Genomic DNA, 14,918 nt, shown 5'->3' with positions numbered 1-14,918 from the left:
TCTCCAGTTCTGCTCTACAAGAAAGGGCTGCAGCCCAAGGAAAGGTATATTGCATTTAAAGATTCTCTCTACTCTTTCCCCTGCTGTCTCTGTGTGTATGCTCTTAAGTCTCAAAAAGTCTATTTTTCAGTCTTGAAACGGCTCCTAAGCTTCTACTTGCTCAGCTAATTTCCCCAAAACTAGCTTGTGCCTTTGTATTTGTTTCAACCTCAATAAATGTGCCATTGTGGCATTATCCCCTTCAGTGCTGTAAGTTTCTTGAGTAAGAATCGCCTTACTTAGCCACAGACGCTCTATTGCCAATGTCAAAAGATTCCTTATAAGCGGGTGTAAGTCTCATTAGAACGTGTGCAAGTTTGTACATGGGTCTAATGAGAGCACATCACGTAACATCCCACACTGGAGGCCTTCAAGAGGCAGCTGGACAACCATCTGTCAGGGATGCTTTAGGGTGGATTCCTGCATTGAGCAGGGGGTTGGACTAGATGGCCTTGTAGGCCCCTTCCAACTCTACTATTCTATGATGCTCCAGCCCCTTGATCATTTCAGTTGCCCTTTTCTGCACTCCACCCCCAGCTCTATAATACCCCTTTTTAGGTGTAACCAGAACTGTACACAATATTCTTAGTTTTGGTCCTATCATAAATTTGTACAAGGGCAGTTGGGAACTAGCAGTTTTATTCTCAATTCATTTCCTAATTATGCCTAACATGGAGTGTGCTTTTCTTCACAGCGGCCGCACACCGGGTGGACATTTTCACTGAGCCGTCAACTACAACCCCAAGGTCTCTATGTTGTTCTGTCACCGCAGGCCCTGATCCCATTCAGGTTATACTGGGTTGGACTTTTTGCCCCAATGTGCATCACTTTACATTTGCTTACTTTGAACCACATTTGTCATTCAGACCCTCTTTCTTCCCCTTTGGAGAGATCCCTTTGGAGCTCCTCACAATCCCTTTGTGTTTTAAGCACCTTAAATAATTTCAGTGTCAGCGGCAAACTTGTTCACTCCTAATTCCAGATCACTCATGAACAACCTGAAAAGCATTTGGTCCCAATACGATCCTTGTGGGACCCCACTATTGACATCCCCCCACTGAGAGAATTTCTCATTCATTCCAACTTTCTGGTCTTGAACCAGCTACTGACCCACAGGAGGCCTTGCCCTCTTATTTCGTGACTGCTAAGTCTGCTCAGGAGTCTTTGTTGAGGGCCTTGGTCAAAAGCCTTTTGGAAGCCCAAGTCAATGATTTCTACTAGATTGCCCCTTTCTATAGCTTTATTGACACTCTCAAAGAACTCTCAATGGTTAGTGAGATAGGACCTACCTTTAGAATCATAGCAAAGCAGAGTTGGAAGGGGCCTACAAGGCCATCGAGTCCAACCCCCTGCTCAGTGCAGGAATCCACCCTAAAGCATCCCTGACAGTTCAGCTGCCTCTTGAAGGCCTCTAGTGTGGGAGAGCCCACAACTTCCCTAGGTAACTGATTCCATTGTCATACTGCTCTAACAGTCAGGAAGTTTTTCCTGATGTCCAGCTGGAATCTGGCTTCCTTTAACTTAAGCCCGTTATTCCGTGTCCTATTATTATTATTATTATTATTATTATTATTATTATTATTATTATTATTATTATTTATTTATATAGCACCATCAATGTACATGGTGCTGTACAGAGATCGAGAAGAGATCCTGGCCCTCCTCTGTGTGACAACCTTTTAAGTCTTTGAAGAGTGCTCTCATGTCTCCCCTCAGCCTTCTCTTCTCCAGGCTAAACATGCCCAGTTCTTTCAGTCTCTCTTCATAGGGCTTTGTTTCTAGACCTCTGATCATCCTGGTTGCCCTCCTCTGAACACGCTCCAGCTTGTCTGTGTCCTTCTTGAATTGTGGAGCCCAAAACTGGACGCAATACTCTAGATGAGGCCTTTAAGGTAGGGTGATTCTTTTTCAGCATGGCTTCTCCTGCTACATTTTACCTTTAATAGTGCTTTCAACCAATTTACCATGAAAAGACAAGCTAATCAGCCTGTAAATCAGTGTTACATTGGCCGTTTTCCATTCATTTGACTGGGGCCATAGCTAGACCTAAGGTCTATCCCTGGATCATCCAGGGGTCAAACCTGTTCATCAAGGTGACACGCAGGGGATCCAGTGCTCAGGCAGGGGCGAACCCTGGATGATCCCAGGATAAACCTTAGGTCTAGCTGTGGCCACAGACGCTGATCTTAGGAACATGTTGCATATTTTCCGTCACAGATTTTCCAGGAGGGCCTGCTTCACACGTGACATACAACTATTCTCGCGGGGGTGGGGTGGAAATTGGGGCATCTCTTCCTTAAAGGATATGCAAAAGAAGTTGAGTTACTGGTATTAAGATTTCTGTCCCTTTTAGTCATCAAGATGAAATGCTCTTACCTGCTCTTTGTCCTCCGCCTGGCTCAGGAGGAAGCCTTCTGCCAGGGCCACCGCCTGGGAACTGGTCTCCGCTCCACATTCTCTGACCCAGCTCACCATCTCCGGGGGCAGGACAGCCAAGAACTGCTCCAAGACCACCAAGTCCAGCATCTGAGCTTTCGTGTTCCTTTCCGGCTTCAGCCAAAGGCGGCAAAGGCGGTGGAGATGGCTGCAAACCTCTCGCAGCCCCTTGGCCTCCTGGTAGTAGAAGTCCCTGAAGTGATGACACTCTACATCTGAGCTGGTGTTGTTCCCAGAGAGGTTCTCCTGGACTCTTCTTTTCCAGAGCTCTGCACTGCTCCCTTCCTGGGTGATGCAGGCAGCTTTTCCTGCCTCAAGGCCAGCAAAGTTTTGCTCTTTCATCTTTTCTCTCTTCTCCATCTCTGCTTCCACTTGGACTCGAAAACTCTTCCTTCGCTGCCACCTTCTCTCTTGAGGCAAGGACTGTGCTGTAGGAATTAAAACGGAGAGGTGCATGAATTAGATACAGCCGTGGCCAGCTTAATACTCCGGACCAGTCTCAAGTGGGCACCGAAGATGTTTCCATATCATCACCTATGGAGGGAGAAGGGGGGGTACTTCAGTAGGCTCAGTGAGCATCCCATGAAGCTGATTGGTGGGAGATGCAGGACAAATAAACGGAAGGAGTTCTTCACACAGCGCAGAGTTAAATGATGGAACTCACTACCACAAGATGTGGATGGCTTTCAAAGGGGGCTGGATAAATTCCTGGAGGCAAAGGCTATCCATGGCTACTAGCCCTGATGGTTGTGTGCTATCTCCAGTATTCGAGGCAGCGAGCCTGTGTGCACCAGTTGCTGGGGAACATGGGCGGGAGGGTGCTGTTGCACCATGTCCTGCCTTGTTCATCCCTGGTCAATGGCTGGTTGGCCACTGTGCGAACAGAGTGCTAGACTAGATGGACCCTTGGTCTGATCCAGCAGGGCTCTTCTTATGTTCTTATAGAAGGCGACTTTGGACAGAATCGCGGTAAGGAGCAGGGAATGGGGCAGTCTGTCACAGTGAACAACATTTCCGGAGCGGCATAAAGGAGTTTACCCAGGCCACGCGCAGGGCCCAGCAGAGACGGCTGAGCAGCTGTTTAGGAGTTGAGATAACTCACAGTGTGTCAATGGTGAAGTTGGTTAACAATCCCCCAAATAAAGGAGAGCATTCTCACTAGCCAGGCTTAATATCCTTCCCTCTAAACTTCGAGATGGCAGAGATAATAAAAAATCCCACTGTACAACAGATGCTGTCCCTGTAAAAATACCGAGGTGGAAACCATATCACACGTGTGGATTTTAACAAGGGGCTGGGAATGATCTTCTGAACCCCATTATACAATCTTTTCCTTGTCACCCAACTGAATTCCTAACGCCCTTATTACTTCGGAACGCAGACAAGTCAATCACCCAGCAAGTGGCCAAATGTTTGAACGTGGCCCTTTCTATCAGACCCTCCAGGACTACTTGTCTCTTTAATAGCTAAATGTACGCTCAGTACCTTCGTACGTAACTTTTGCTGGAATGGTCTATTGACTGCGATAAAAAATTGTTAAGCTCTTACTAATAAAGTCTTAGGTTTTGTAAAAAGAAGGGCTTCCGTGTTGAATTAAGTCCTGGTGCCTCATCCAGATCCCTTATGGAAAGCAGCCCAGGGCTGATCTCAAAGGCATTAAGGCAGAGCTTTCCAAACTTTTCATGTTGGTGACACACTTTTTAGACATGCATCATTTCGTGACACAGTAATTCAGTTTTACTAGCAAACCAGAGGTTAAACTGACCCCTTATAAGACGTACGGACACCTACATAAATTGTAATAACGAAATGTATGGGGACACAACATATCTCATGAAAACCTTTCATTTATATTTTAAAAATTATATGATTTGCAAGATAATGACATACATTTCCAAGACTTTTCACACTGAACCGATTTTGTCGAGCGGCGGTTGAGACAGTGTTCTATCAAAAAACTGGACCCATGGAATTTCTCGAACGAGTCACTTCTGGTGCAGCTGTGTCACCAGAAGTGATGCGGAATCAGATGTTTTGACCCGATTATGCATACTGCACATGCACAGTACCTGTATGATCCCTCGACTGTGGTGTGCATACATGGATCCGACGGAAGGGTAATATACTAGTGCATCATACTAATCGGCACCTTTGCTGCGTAAAAATGCATGCAAGTTGGTATTGCTTATTTCACATAGACTCAGAGGTTTCTAGTAACGTTCGTGTGACACACCTACACACTGCAGCTGACACTAATGTGTTGCGACACACGGTTTGGACAGCTCTGAATTAAGGTCTGATGCTTCCCTATAGGAGGGTCTGGATTCCCCAGGGGCAAGTACAGACATTTGATATAGTAAATCCTAATAAAAGCTTTATTTTGAAGACTTTGAGACAACATTTTTAAAAAAATGTCCCATGGCATTTATTCACTAGGTTTGAAACAGGGAGAGGAAAGAAAACAAAAAATGCAATGCAAACGTTTTTGTGAACCGCCCAGAGAGCTTCGGCTATTGGGCGATATAGAAATGTAATAAATAAATAAATAAATAAATAAATAAAACGTGACACCAGGGCAGCCTTTTTGCCCACAGGTGGGACATTCCTCCTCCCCACCCAGGACCTTTCCTCTTGTGTCCCTCCCAGCCCCCCTTTATGCAACCTTCCCTTCTCTCCCAGGATTCCCTAAATATGGGGAAGGAAGGAGGTGCAAGGTGTGGGTCTCCTGGAGGGGCCCCAAGTGGGTCAGTCCCCTGGGGGTGGCAGGGGGCTCTTTCTCTCTTTCCATCCCCTCCCCTCCCCCCTGGGACCCCTTGCATCTTGCACCCACCTGCTCCTCTGCAGGGGAAGAGAGGCTGAGGTTGCAAACTCCATGCAAACCTCCCAGGCTGCTTTCCCAAAGGGGGGGGGGAGAAGGAAGTGAGAACATTCATCCAGGCTTTGCTCTTCACCAGCCTTTCTAGGACCCAGCACGCTTGCTCTCTTTAACCCTTAGATGGAGGCAACACTAGGAGCCACCCAAGCTCCTCCCGGGGCTCCTGGCAGCAGAGACGTGGATCTGAGCAATTTTGTCTGCAAAGTGCTGGGCAAATTGGTCACAGCAGGCTGTTGAAAGGTCTGAATTCTCTTCTTGGAGGCCAGTGTGTAGAAGGCCCCTGACCACCTGAAACAGCTCCACTGGACGGCTCTTTGCAGCTGCAATAGTGGCAGAGAGAAAAAGGTGTTTTTTTGGCTGCCCGTATTCAAATAGGCTGTAGCCCATATCGGATCGGATTCACTCTTGAGTTTTCCACCGACGTCATTCTAGTCTCTGTCTCACTGGTTTCATTGCTGCCAGTTCACTGGAAGACCAGGGAGCTGGTGTGGCTCCACAACGTGAGAGAGGACGCTCAGGAGCAATTGTATCCACCGCCCTAGCCATTTCACAGAATCATAGAATAGCAGAGTTGGAAGGGGCCTACAAGGCCATCGAGTCCAACCCCCTGCTCTGTTAGATCAATGTTCTTTTCACCCAAGGACGAGATCCAAACAGCCCTTAAGCACGACTCCACCATTCCAGCGACAGAGGGTTCAAAAGCGCTTTATTGATTAGTAATCAAGACCTCGCCCAGACCTATACGATGACCTTCGAGTTGTTTTACTGATGGATCCAGCTACAATTGTACAACAGCTCAATGCAGGAATCCCCCCTAAAGCATCCCTGACAGATGGTTGTCCAGCTGCCTCTTGAAGGCCTGTAGTGTGAGAGATCCCACAACCTCCCTAGGTAACTGATTCCATTGTCGTACTGCTCTAACAGTCAGGAAGTTTTTCCTGATGTCCAGCTGGAATCTGGCTTCCTGTAGCTTGAGCCTGTTACTCCGTTTCCTGCACTTTTGGAGGATTGAGAAGAGATCCTGGCCCTCCTCTGTGTGACAACCTTTCAAGTATTTGAAGAGTGCTATCATGTCTCCCTTCAATCTTCTCTTCTCCAGGCTAAACATGCCGAGTTCTTTCAGTCTCTCTTCATGGGGCTTTGTTTCCAGACCCCTGATCATCCTGGTTGCCCTCCTCTGAAGACACTCCAGCTTGTCTGTGTCTTTCTTGAATTGTGGAGCCCAGAACTGGTCGCAATACTCTAGATGAGGCCTCTCCATTCCAGAGATCAACCAGGGCTTCAACAGAATCACCTGCCGAGGCAACAGGAAAATCCCCAAGAGCCATCGGGAAACCATTGGGATCCATCAGCCTCCATCTGAATCTGTCCTCCACCCCTGCAGAGGTCCTGACTGAGTGCCAGCAAGTCTAATCCCCACCAGGCAGTGATCTGACCATGACAATGGAACAATAGAAAGGTCCTCCACTCTCAGATCCCTGTCACCCCATCCAGCACAGAAAGCAAGATCCAAAGTGTGCCCAGCAGCATAGGTGGGGCCAGATACTATTTGGGGCAGACTCATGGTTGTCATGGTGGATGTGAAGTTCTGAGCCGCTCCCAACAGGGCAGCCTCAGCATGGAGATTGAAATAAGGTGACCCTATGAAAAGGAGGACAGTGCTCCTGTATCTTTAACAGTTGTATTGAAAACGGAATTTCAGCAGGTGTCATTTATATATACGGAGAACCTGGTGAAATTCCCTCTTTACCACAACAGTTAAAGCTGCAGGAGCTATACTAGAACGACCAGATTTAAAAGAGGGCAGGGCACCTGCAGCTTTAACTGTTGTGATGAAGAGGGAATTTCACCAGGTTCCCTATATATACAAATGACCCCTGCTGAAATTCCCTTTTCAATACAACTGTTAAAGATACAGGAGCCCTGCACTCCTTTTCATAGGGTCACCCTAATTAAATGGAGGCAGCCCCGCAGGCCGAAAGTAGGGGGAGGGGGAGAAACGAAAAGAAAATGAACAAACAAAAACTTTTGTAAACCGGGTAACTTTTATAAACCGCCCAGAAAGCTTTGGCTATGGGGCGGTATATAAATGCAATAAATAAATAAACAGGGGTACAGGTCCTTGCCCTTGTGTACTCCCCCGAAATGGCTCCCCCAAAGGGGCAACCCCCTTCGGGGGCAACCCCACCCCCAAAGGAGCCTGCTTCTTAAGTTCCCAATCCCAAAAAGTTTTTGCAGCTTGGGGTGGGATGGCTCTTTGCTGGGGACCGGAGTCTGCTAGGAGGCTGTTGTCATGCACGGCAAGAACAATGGGCCTTGTGCCATGGATGAGACCGTAATTCAGGTTCCTTAGCAGGATGACCACAGCGCCCTTATTCAGAGTCAGCTTGCTTGGTGGCAAAGCACTGGGGTTGGGAGTGTTTAGGAACACAGACGGGCCTTGCACATGCATCCTGGCATCATCGCCATTGTGTGAGCAGAGCGCTGGAGTAGATGGACCCTTGGCCTGATCCAGCAGGGCTCTTCTTGTGTTCTCATGCGTACACAAGTGGGAGAAGTGTAACAGCTTGCTTCGCTACGTTTAATAGCGCCTTGCTCATGCGCAGGGTAGCCAGGGGGCAGGAGAGAGTGGAACTTCTGAAAGTAGGGATTGTATTGACAGAAGTGGCTGCGGGAGGGAGGCAGTTGTGTGTGGGGGGTGTGTGTGAAGGGGTTCATGCTACAGGGTGGGGGGGAGAGGGGCAGGACGGTGGGCATTCAACGCTGCTGACACCCCATAACATCCCTCCCTCCAGGCTCTACAGGCCAGTGCACAGGGCAGGCTGCCTTCTGCACCGAACCTGAATCCTGCAAAGAACTCAGAAGCAGACAGAGTGGTGATGCTGCCGGGTAAAAGCGCCTTGTGGGAAAACTCCCCCAGGTCACTGTCTCTGCCAGGAGCGCCGGGAGGAACCTCTGCAGCTCTTTTGTGCTGCATCCATCTAAGTGTTAAAGAGAAAGAGTGGTCTGGGTCCTAGAGAGGCTGGTGAGGAGTAAAGACTGATGGAGGCCATTCATTTCTTATCCCAATGGGAAAGCAGCCTGGCTGGGAGGTTTGCATCGTGTCCGCTGGCTGCAGCCTCTTTTCCCCTGCAGAGGAGCAGGTGGGTGCAAGATGCAAGGGGGGTCCCAGGGGGTGGAGGGGAGGGAAATGGGGTGGAAAGAGCCCCCCAGGGCAGGAGCAGAGAAGGGAGGGAGCCAAGGGCGGGGGGCAGGTTTGGGGCAGGGGGTTGGAGGGTGGAAAGAGAGAGAGGCAGAGCTGCCTGCCCCTCAGGTGGCTGACCCACTTGGGGTCCCTCCAGGAGACCCCCGCCTTGCACCTCCTGCCTTCCCCATCATTAGGGAATCCTGTAAAGGCAGGCTGGAGAAAAGCAGGGGGTCTGGGAGGGACACAAGAGGAAAGATCTTGGGTGGGGAGGAGGAATATCCCATCTGTGGACAAAAAGCTTTTATAAAAGCTGTTAGTGAAGAAGTACTATGGGACACAGTTTCCCCTTTATTTTAGTCACAAGGCCCTGGAAATAAATCTCAGGTGCTTTTCTTATGACATTCTAAAAGAAATGACAGTAAATCCCCATAGGGAATCCATACCTGCCCATAGGGAAACATAGGACTTTATCTCCCCATAGGGAATCCACACCTGCGCATAGGGAAACATAGGGGATGTTTAGACATAGGGAATCCATACCTGCCCATAGGGAAACAGGACTTTATCTCCCCATGGGGAATCCATACCTGCCCCTAGGGAAACATAGGGGATGTTTAGACATAGGGAATCCATACCTGCCCATAGGGAAACATAGGACATTATCTCCCCATAGGGAATCCATACCTGCCCCTAGGGAAACATACGGGATGTTTAGACATAGGGAATCCATACCTGCCCATAGGGAAACAGGACTTTATCTCCCCATGGGGAATCCATACCTGCCCCTAGGGAAACATAGGGGATGTTTAGACATAGGGAATCCATACCTGCCCATAGGGAAACATAGGACATTATCTCCCCATAGGGAATCCACACCTGCGCAAAGGGAAACATAGGGCGTTATCTCCCCATAGAAAAACCACGCCTGTCTATAGGGAAACATAGGACATTATCTCCCCATAGGGAAACCACTCCTGCCCATAGGGAAACATAGGACTTCATCTCCCCATAGGAATCCACACCTGCCCATAAGGAAACATAGGACATTATCTCCCCATAAGGAAACCACACCTGCAGCCTTGGCAAGGAAACATTTGTCATAGAAAAAACTCTTTGCCTATTTGGGATTAAATAAAGCCGGTTCTATACACTCTTGCAGCCTTCAAAGACTTGAAAGGTGGTCACACAGAGGAGGGCCAGGATCTCTTCTCGATCCTCCCAGAGTTCAGGACACGGAATAATGGGCTCAAGTTACAGGAAGCCAGATTCCAGCTGGACATCAGGAAAAACTTCCTGACTGTTAGAGCAGTACGACAATGGAACCAGTGACCTAGGGAGGTTGTGGGCTCTCCCACACTAGAGGCCTTCAAGAGGCATCTGTCAGGGATGCTTTAGGAGGGATTCCTGCATTGAGCAGGGGGTTGGACTCGATGGCCTTTTATGCACCTTCCAACTCTACTATTCTATGATTCTATGATTCTAGACGTCTGCTGAGCACTTTTCTCATGCCTGCAGGCTTCTTCTTCTTATTATTATTATTATTATTTATTTATATAGCACCATCAATGTACATGGTGCTGTAGCTTCTTCTGCTAAGCTACGTCCATCTGTGTTGTTCCTTTTATATTTTTATTTTATATTTCTGTTTTATTTTTATTTCGTTCATTGCTCTTCTTGGTTTGTTTTGCACTGCTTCTAGTTCATTTTATTTCTGCTCTACACCGCTTTCATTTATTTATTTACTAGCTGATATGCCCAGCGTTGCTCGGGTCCATGAATAATGTTTACAACATTTATTTGATATATAATAAATTTCTACGCAACTTATTCATCTTTAGGTTGGCTGGGTTTTTTTTTAGTTTGGTTGAGTTAGTAAATTGTTTTGTTAGAATCAATGGGAAATTGTGCTCATAAGAACTGTTATTTTAAATTAGAGCGTCGTGATAACCCACATTTTTTGTTTTACCTGAAATGCCTGCAAATCATGCCTTGACCAGAGCAGCTGTCTACACTTCAAAAACAACCACGATGCAAAACACCCTTTCTACCAGCTAAAAAAGATGCAAACCTAAGAATATGTTTTCAAAATATACCCGGCATTGTCCAGATATCTGAATAACATATAGTAGGGAAGCGGATCTCAGTGACTTTGGCCTTTTATCTGACATACCTGTACTCTGAAGATACACCACGGCACTTTTTAATATTATTATTTTTTAGTTAAATGGTCAAACTACCACCTTATGGTGCTGGTGACGTTATGGCACTGCTATGGAGCCACATAAAGGATAAAGCAATTTACAATATTTCCTGCTGAATAAATTTTATTTATGGAATGACCTGAAGGAATAATAGCAATTTGTACTGGTCATGACCATGAGTCATAGTTTGGTTTTTTATTAAATTCTTTAAAAATATTTTAAATCCAAATTTTCGTGTTTTTAGATTTTTCTGTACATTGAACAGCCAGACCTATCAGCGTGCCAAATTTCAAGTTTCTACCCGGCATTACCTGTGTCCCCTAAGATGTAAACCGCCCAGAGAGCTTCGGCTGTGGGGCGGTATATAAATGTAATAAAATAAATAAATAAAATAAATAAATAAATAAGATATATGGCTGTGAGATAATCATCTTAAAGTAGCAGGCCGGTGCTAGGCCTGCGAATTAACCTTTAAACAAATTAAATTCATTTATTTATTTTCCTCTCTTACCCTCACGACAACCCTGCAAGATAGGCCGGTCCTAGGCCTGTGAGATAACTTTAAAATAGGGTGACCCTATGAAAAGGAGGACAGGGCTCCTGTATCTTTAACAGTTGCATAGAAAAGGGAATTTCAGCAGGTGTCGTTTGTATATATGGGGAACCTGCTGAAATTCCCTCTTCATCACAACAGTTAAAGCTGCAGGAGCCCTGCCCTCTTTTAAATCTGGTCACTCTAGTATAGCTCCTGCACCTTTAACTGTTGTGATGAAGAGGGAATTTCAGCAGCTTCTCCATATATACAAATGATACCTGCTGAAATTCCCTTTTCTATGCAAGTGTTAAAGATACAGGAGCCCTGTCCTCCTTTTCACAGGGTCACCCTATTTAAAACAAATTAAATTATTTCTTTTCTCTCTCCAGGCGCCCTCCTTTCAGGCCCAGGATGGTGAGCCATTTCCAGATGATGGCTCCCAAAGCCTGATAAATCTTCTCTCCTGCCCAAGGCATACTGGGAGTTGAAGGCATAAGCCTAGGTCCTGAATAATGTGTTAAATCTTTGAACACCGTCTGAGGTGTGGCTTGAGACAACTGGAGAGCGGGCCTTCTTGGTTGTGGCACCCTGCTTATGGGTTTCTTTTCCCCAGGCAGGCTTGCCTAGTGACTGAGAGCCAGTGTGGTGTAATGGCTAAGGCGCTGGACTGGGAGTTGGGAGATCCGAGTTCTAGTCCCCACTCAGCCGTGGAAACCCACTGGGTGACTTTGGGCCAGTCACAGACTCTCAGCCCAGCCCACCTCACAGGGTTGTTGTTGTGAGGATAAAGTCAGGGCCGGTGCTACCATAGAGGCCACTCAGGTGGCCGCCTAGAGCGCCAAGCTAAGAGGGGCACCGGGCACAGCGCAGCACTCATGCACGTTGGCTGTGAACCAGGCCGGCCTGAGGATTCAGCTGGGCGTGGGCGGGTGAGATGGTGCCCCGTGCCCGCCCAGCTGAAGCGAAGCCAGGGACGCTGGGGTGGGGGTGGGACGGCTCCACGTTCGGACTTCTGGAACGCGCCCAGAAGAGAGAGAGAGAGAATGTATGGGTGAATGGGGTGCATCATGGGGTCTTTGAGAGAATGCATGTGTTCATGCGTGTGTTTGTTTGGAGTGAGTGATGCTGAGTGTGTACGTGTGCGTGCGCGTGTGAGTTGGGGGGGATGATTTGGAGGTGATATTCCTATTAAATAATGCATTTTAAACCCATAGACGTTCCTTTCCAATTTCTTTGGTATAATTGGCATGACGTATTTCTTGCACTTTTAAATAAATTTAGCAGTTTCAAGTTTTGTGCTTCTTATTTTTTCCAGGAAACATATCTTCTTAAAAATCAAAGTTGGCATTTTGTGTGTGTGTGTGTGTGTGTGTGTGTGTGTGTGTGAAAGTAGCTCACCTTGCCTAGGGCGCAAAATAGTCTGGCACCGGCCCTGGATAAAGTGTGGAGAGGAGGAGGATTATGTATGCCACCTTGGGTTCCTTGGAGGAAAAAAGGTGGGATATAAATTAAATAAATAATAATTAATGACTTTTAAGTGCCAAGTGATTTTTTTTAAAATAATAATATTTTCCAAAGCCTTTTAACCTGATGAGATTTTTTATGCTGAGTTTTTCTCTCTGTTGTAATGAAACCACAACGTTACAAGACAGACGCAAGAACTATGAATAAAGTTTTATGATTTTTTTTTTAATGTAAAAGCCTGACTATGCCAATGAAACAGAAGAGTGAATGGCGGAATGACTGACAGCTGAGGCTAGAACGGAACGGTGGGCGGAGTTAGTGGCAGTTGGGGAAAGGCAGTTAGAAGGCGAACAAAGACAGTTAGCCGGAGATCAGGAAAGTGGGGGGCTGAGTTTAGGACTAAGAAAGAGTGACTTTCCAGTACTACAACTCCCAGCATGCCTTTGGTGGCCCTCAGGAACCCATTTTTAATATATAAAAATGTAATAAATAAATAAATAAATAAAATTTCATCTGCGAGGCTCTTTCCTCCTCTCATGGCTGATGCTACTTCTTGACAGAGCACTCACGAGTAGCATCGCCTGGGATGTAAGCAGTGGATCCGTCTCACAACAGCCACGAAGTCCTCCATCAGGAGCCAGTATTGAAGGGCTGGGACCACATAAGTTATTATTATGCACTTTTAATCTTTTATAACATTTTTCTATATATATTTTTTAATCCCTAGTAAACTGCTTAACGATATCTCTTCTAAGATATAGTCAGCTGACTATAAAATAAATACTACGGTTACTACGAGAAACCTGTTTTGCAAAGCTCCAGGTATCTTTAATAGTTGCATAGAAAAGGGAATTTCAGCAGGTATTATTTGTGTATATGGAGAACCTGGTGAAATTCCCTCTTCATCACAGCAGTTAAAGCTGCAGGAGCTATACTAGAGTGACCAGATTTAAAAGAGGGCAGGGCTCCTGCAGCTTTAACGGTTGTGATGAAGAGGGAATTTCTCCAGGTTCTTCATATATACAAATGACACCTGCTGAAATTCCCTTTTCAATACAACTGTTAAAGATACAGGAGCCCTGTCCCCCTTTTCATAGGGTCACCCTACCTAACAGATTTGTGAACCGCCCAGAGAGCTGTGAACCGCCCACAGAGCTTTGGCTATTGGGCGGTATAAAAATGTAATAAATAAAAAAAAATTGGCTAGTTTGGGGGCGGAGTGGACGATTAGGTCTAGAGCAGCTTGATCCAGTTTTTCCCCAATGTTTTTATTTTACTCACTGGTGGAACTCAGACTTTACTACCCTTAGGGTGACCATATGACCGGATTTGCCCGGGTTTTTGATGGCAAATCCGGGAGAGGGAGGGGAAATCCGGATTCTTTTTCAAAGAGCAGCTCTAATGGGAATTAACAAAAATGCTTATAACTCCGTCATTTTTTAAGATAAAGACATGAAACTTGGCACAATGGTAGCTCTTAGGAAAGGCTTTAGTCATACCAAATTTGAAACAGATCCGTTCATCCATTGATTTTTTAGGAATTTTTTAAAAATTGAGGTTTTAAAATTATTATTTTTAAAATCGTCATTTTTAAAGTTAAAGAGATGAAACTTTGTACCATGACAGGATTTAGGTAGAGATTTAGCCAGACCAAATTTGAAACAGATCCATTCATCCATTGATTTTTTAGGATTTTTTTAAAAATTGAGGTTTTAAAATAATTATTTTTAAAATCATCATTTTTAAAGTTAAAGTGATGAAACTTTGTACCATGACAGGATTTAGGTAGAGATTTAGCCACACCAAATTTGAAACAGATCCGTTCATCCATTGATTTTTTAGGAATTTTTTAATAATTGAGGTTTTAAAAATATAATTTTTAAAACCATCATTTTTAAAGATAAAGAGATGAAACTTTGTACCATGATAGGATTTAGGTAGAGCTTTAGCCATACCAAATTTGAAACAGATCTGGGGCCAGCAGCAAGCCCTGTTAACAACAACAGCAGCTTGCAATGAGTGAAGATACAGTCAGAAAAGATATTTGAGGGAAGGGGAGAATGTAACACACAGACTATAGCAAAGCTTCAAAGTACAGCAAAACCTACAAAAGTAGGAGTGAGTGAAGTTAATTTCAGATACATTGAATCTCTCACTTGTTCTTTATTTCAGTGATTTTAA

General features: G+C 45.7%; 3 protein-coding genes across 3 annotated transcripts in view; 2 read left to right on the top strand and 1 right to left on the bottom strand.

The window, feature by feature from the left end:
- Nucleotides 1-14,918, bottom strand: part of LOC134396268 (uncharacterized) — an 853,762-nt gene that overhangs the window by 278,317 nt on the left and 560,527 nt on the right. The window contains 1 exon segment of the mRNA XM_063122688.1: nt 2,416-2,903. Coding sequence (XP_062978758.1) covers nt 2,416-2,903 — 488 coding nt within the window.
- LOC134396301 (zinc finger protein 420-like) overlaps nt 1-14,918 on the top strand; it is a 207,773-nt gene that overhangs the window by 154,614 nt on the left and 38,241 nt on the right. The window lies entirely within an intron of this gene.
- The window catches only part of LOC134396430 (zinc finger protein 239-like), a 193,426-nt gene that overhangs the window by 154,604 nt on the left and 23,904 nt on the right, over nt 1-14,918 (top strand). The window lies entirely within an intron of this gene.

The sequence above is a fragment of the Elgaria multicarinata genome, chromosome 3, assembly GCF_023053635.1.
Source record: "Elgaria multicarinata webbii isolate HBS135686 ecotype San Diego chromosome 3, rElgMul1.1.pri, whole genome shotgun sequence".
Lineage (NCBI taxonomy): Eukaryota > Metazoa > Chordata > Lepidosauria > Squamata > Anguidae > Elgaria > Elgaria multicarinata.
The sequence above is the reverse complement of the archived record's forward strand: the minus strand, read 5'-3'. Positions and strand labels throughout refer to the sequence as shown.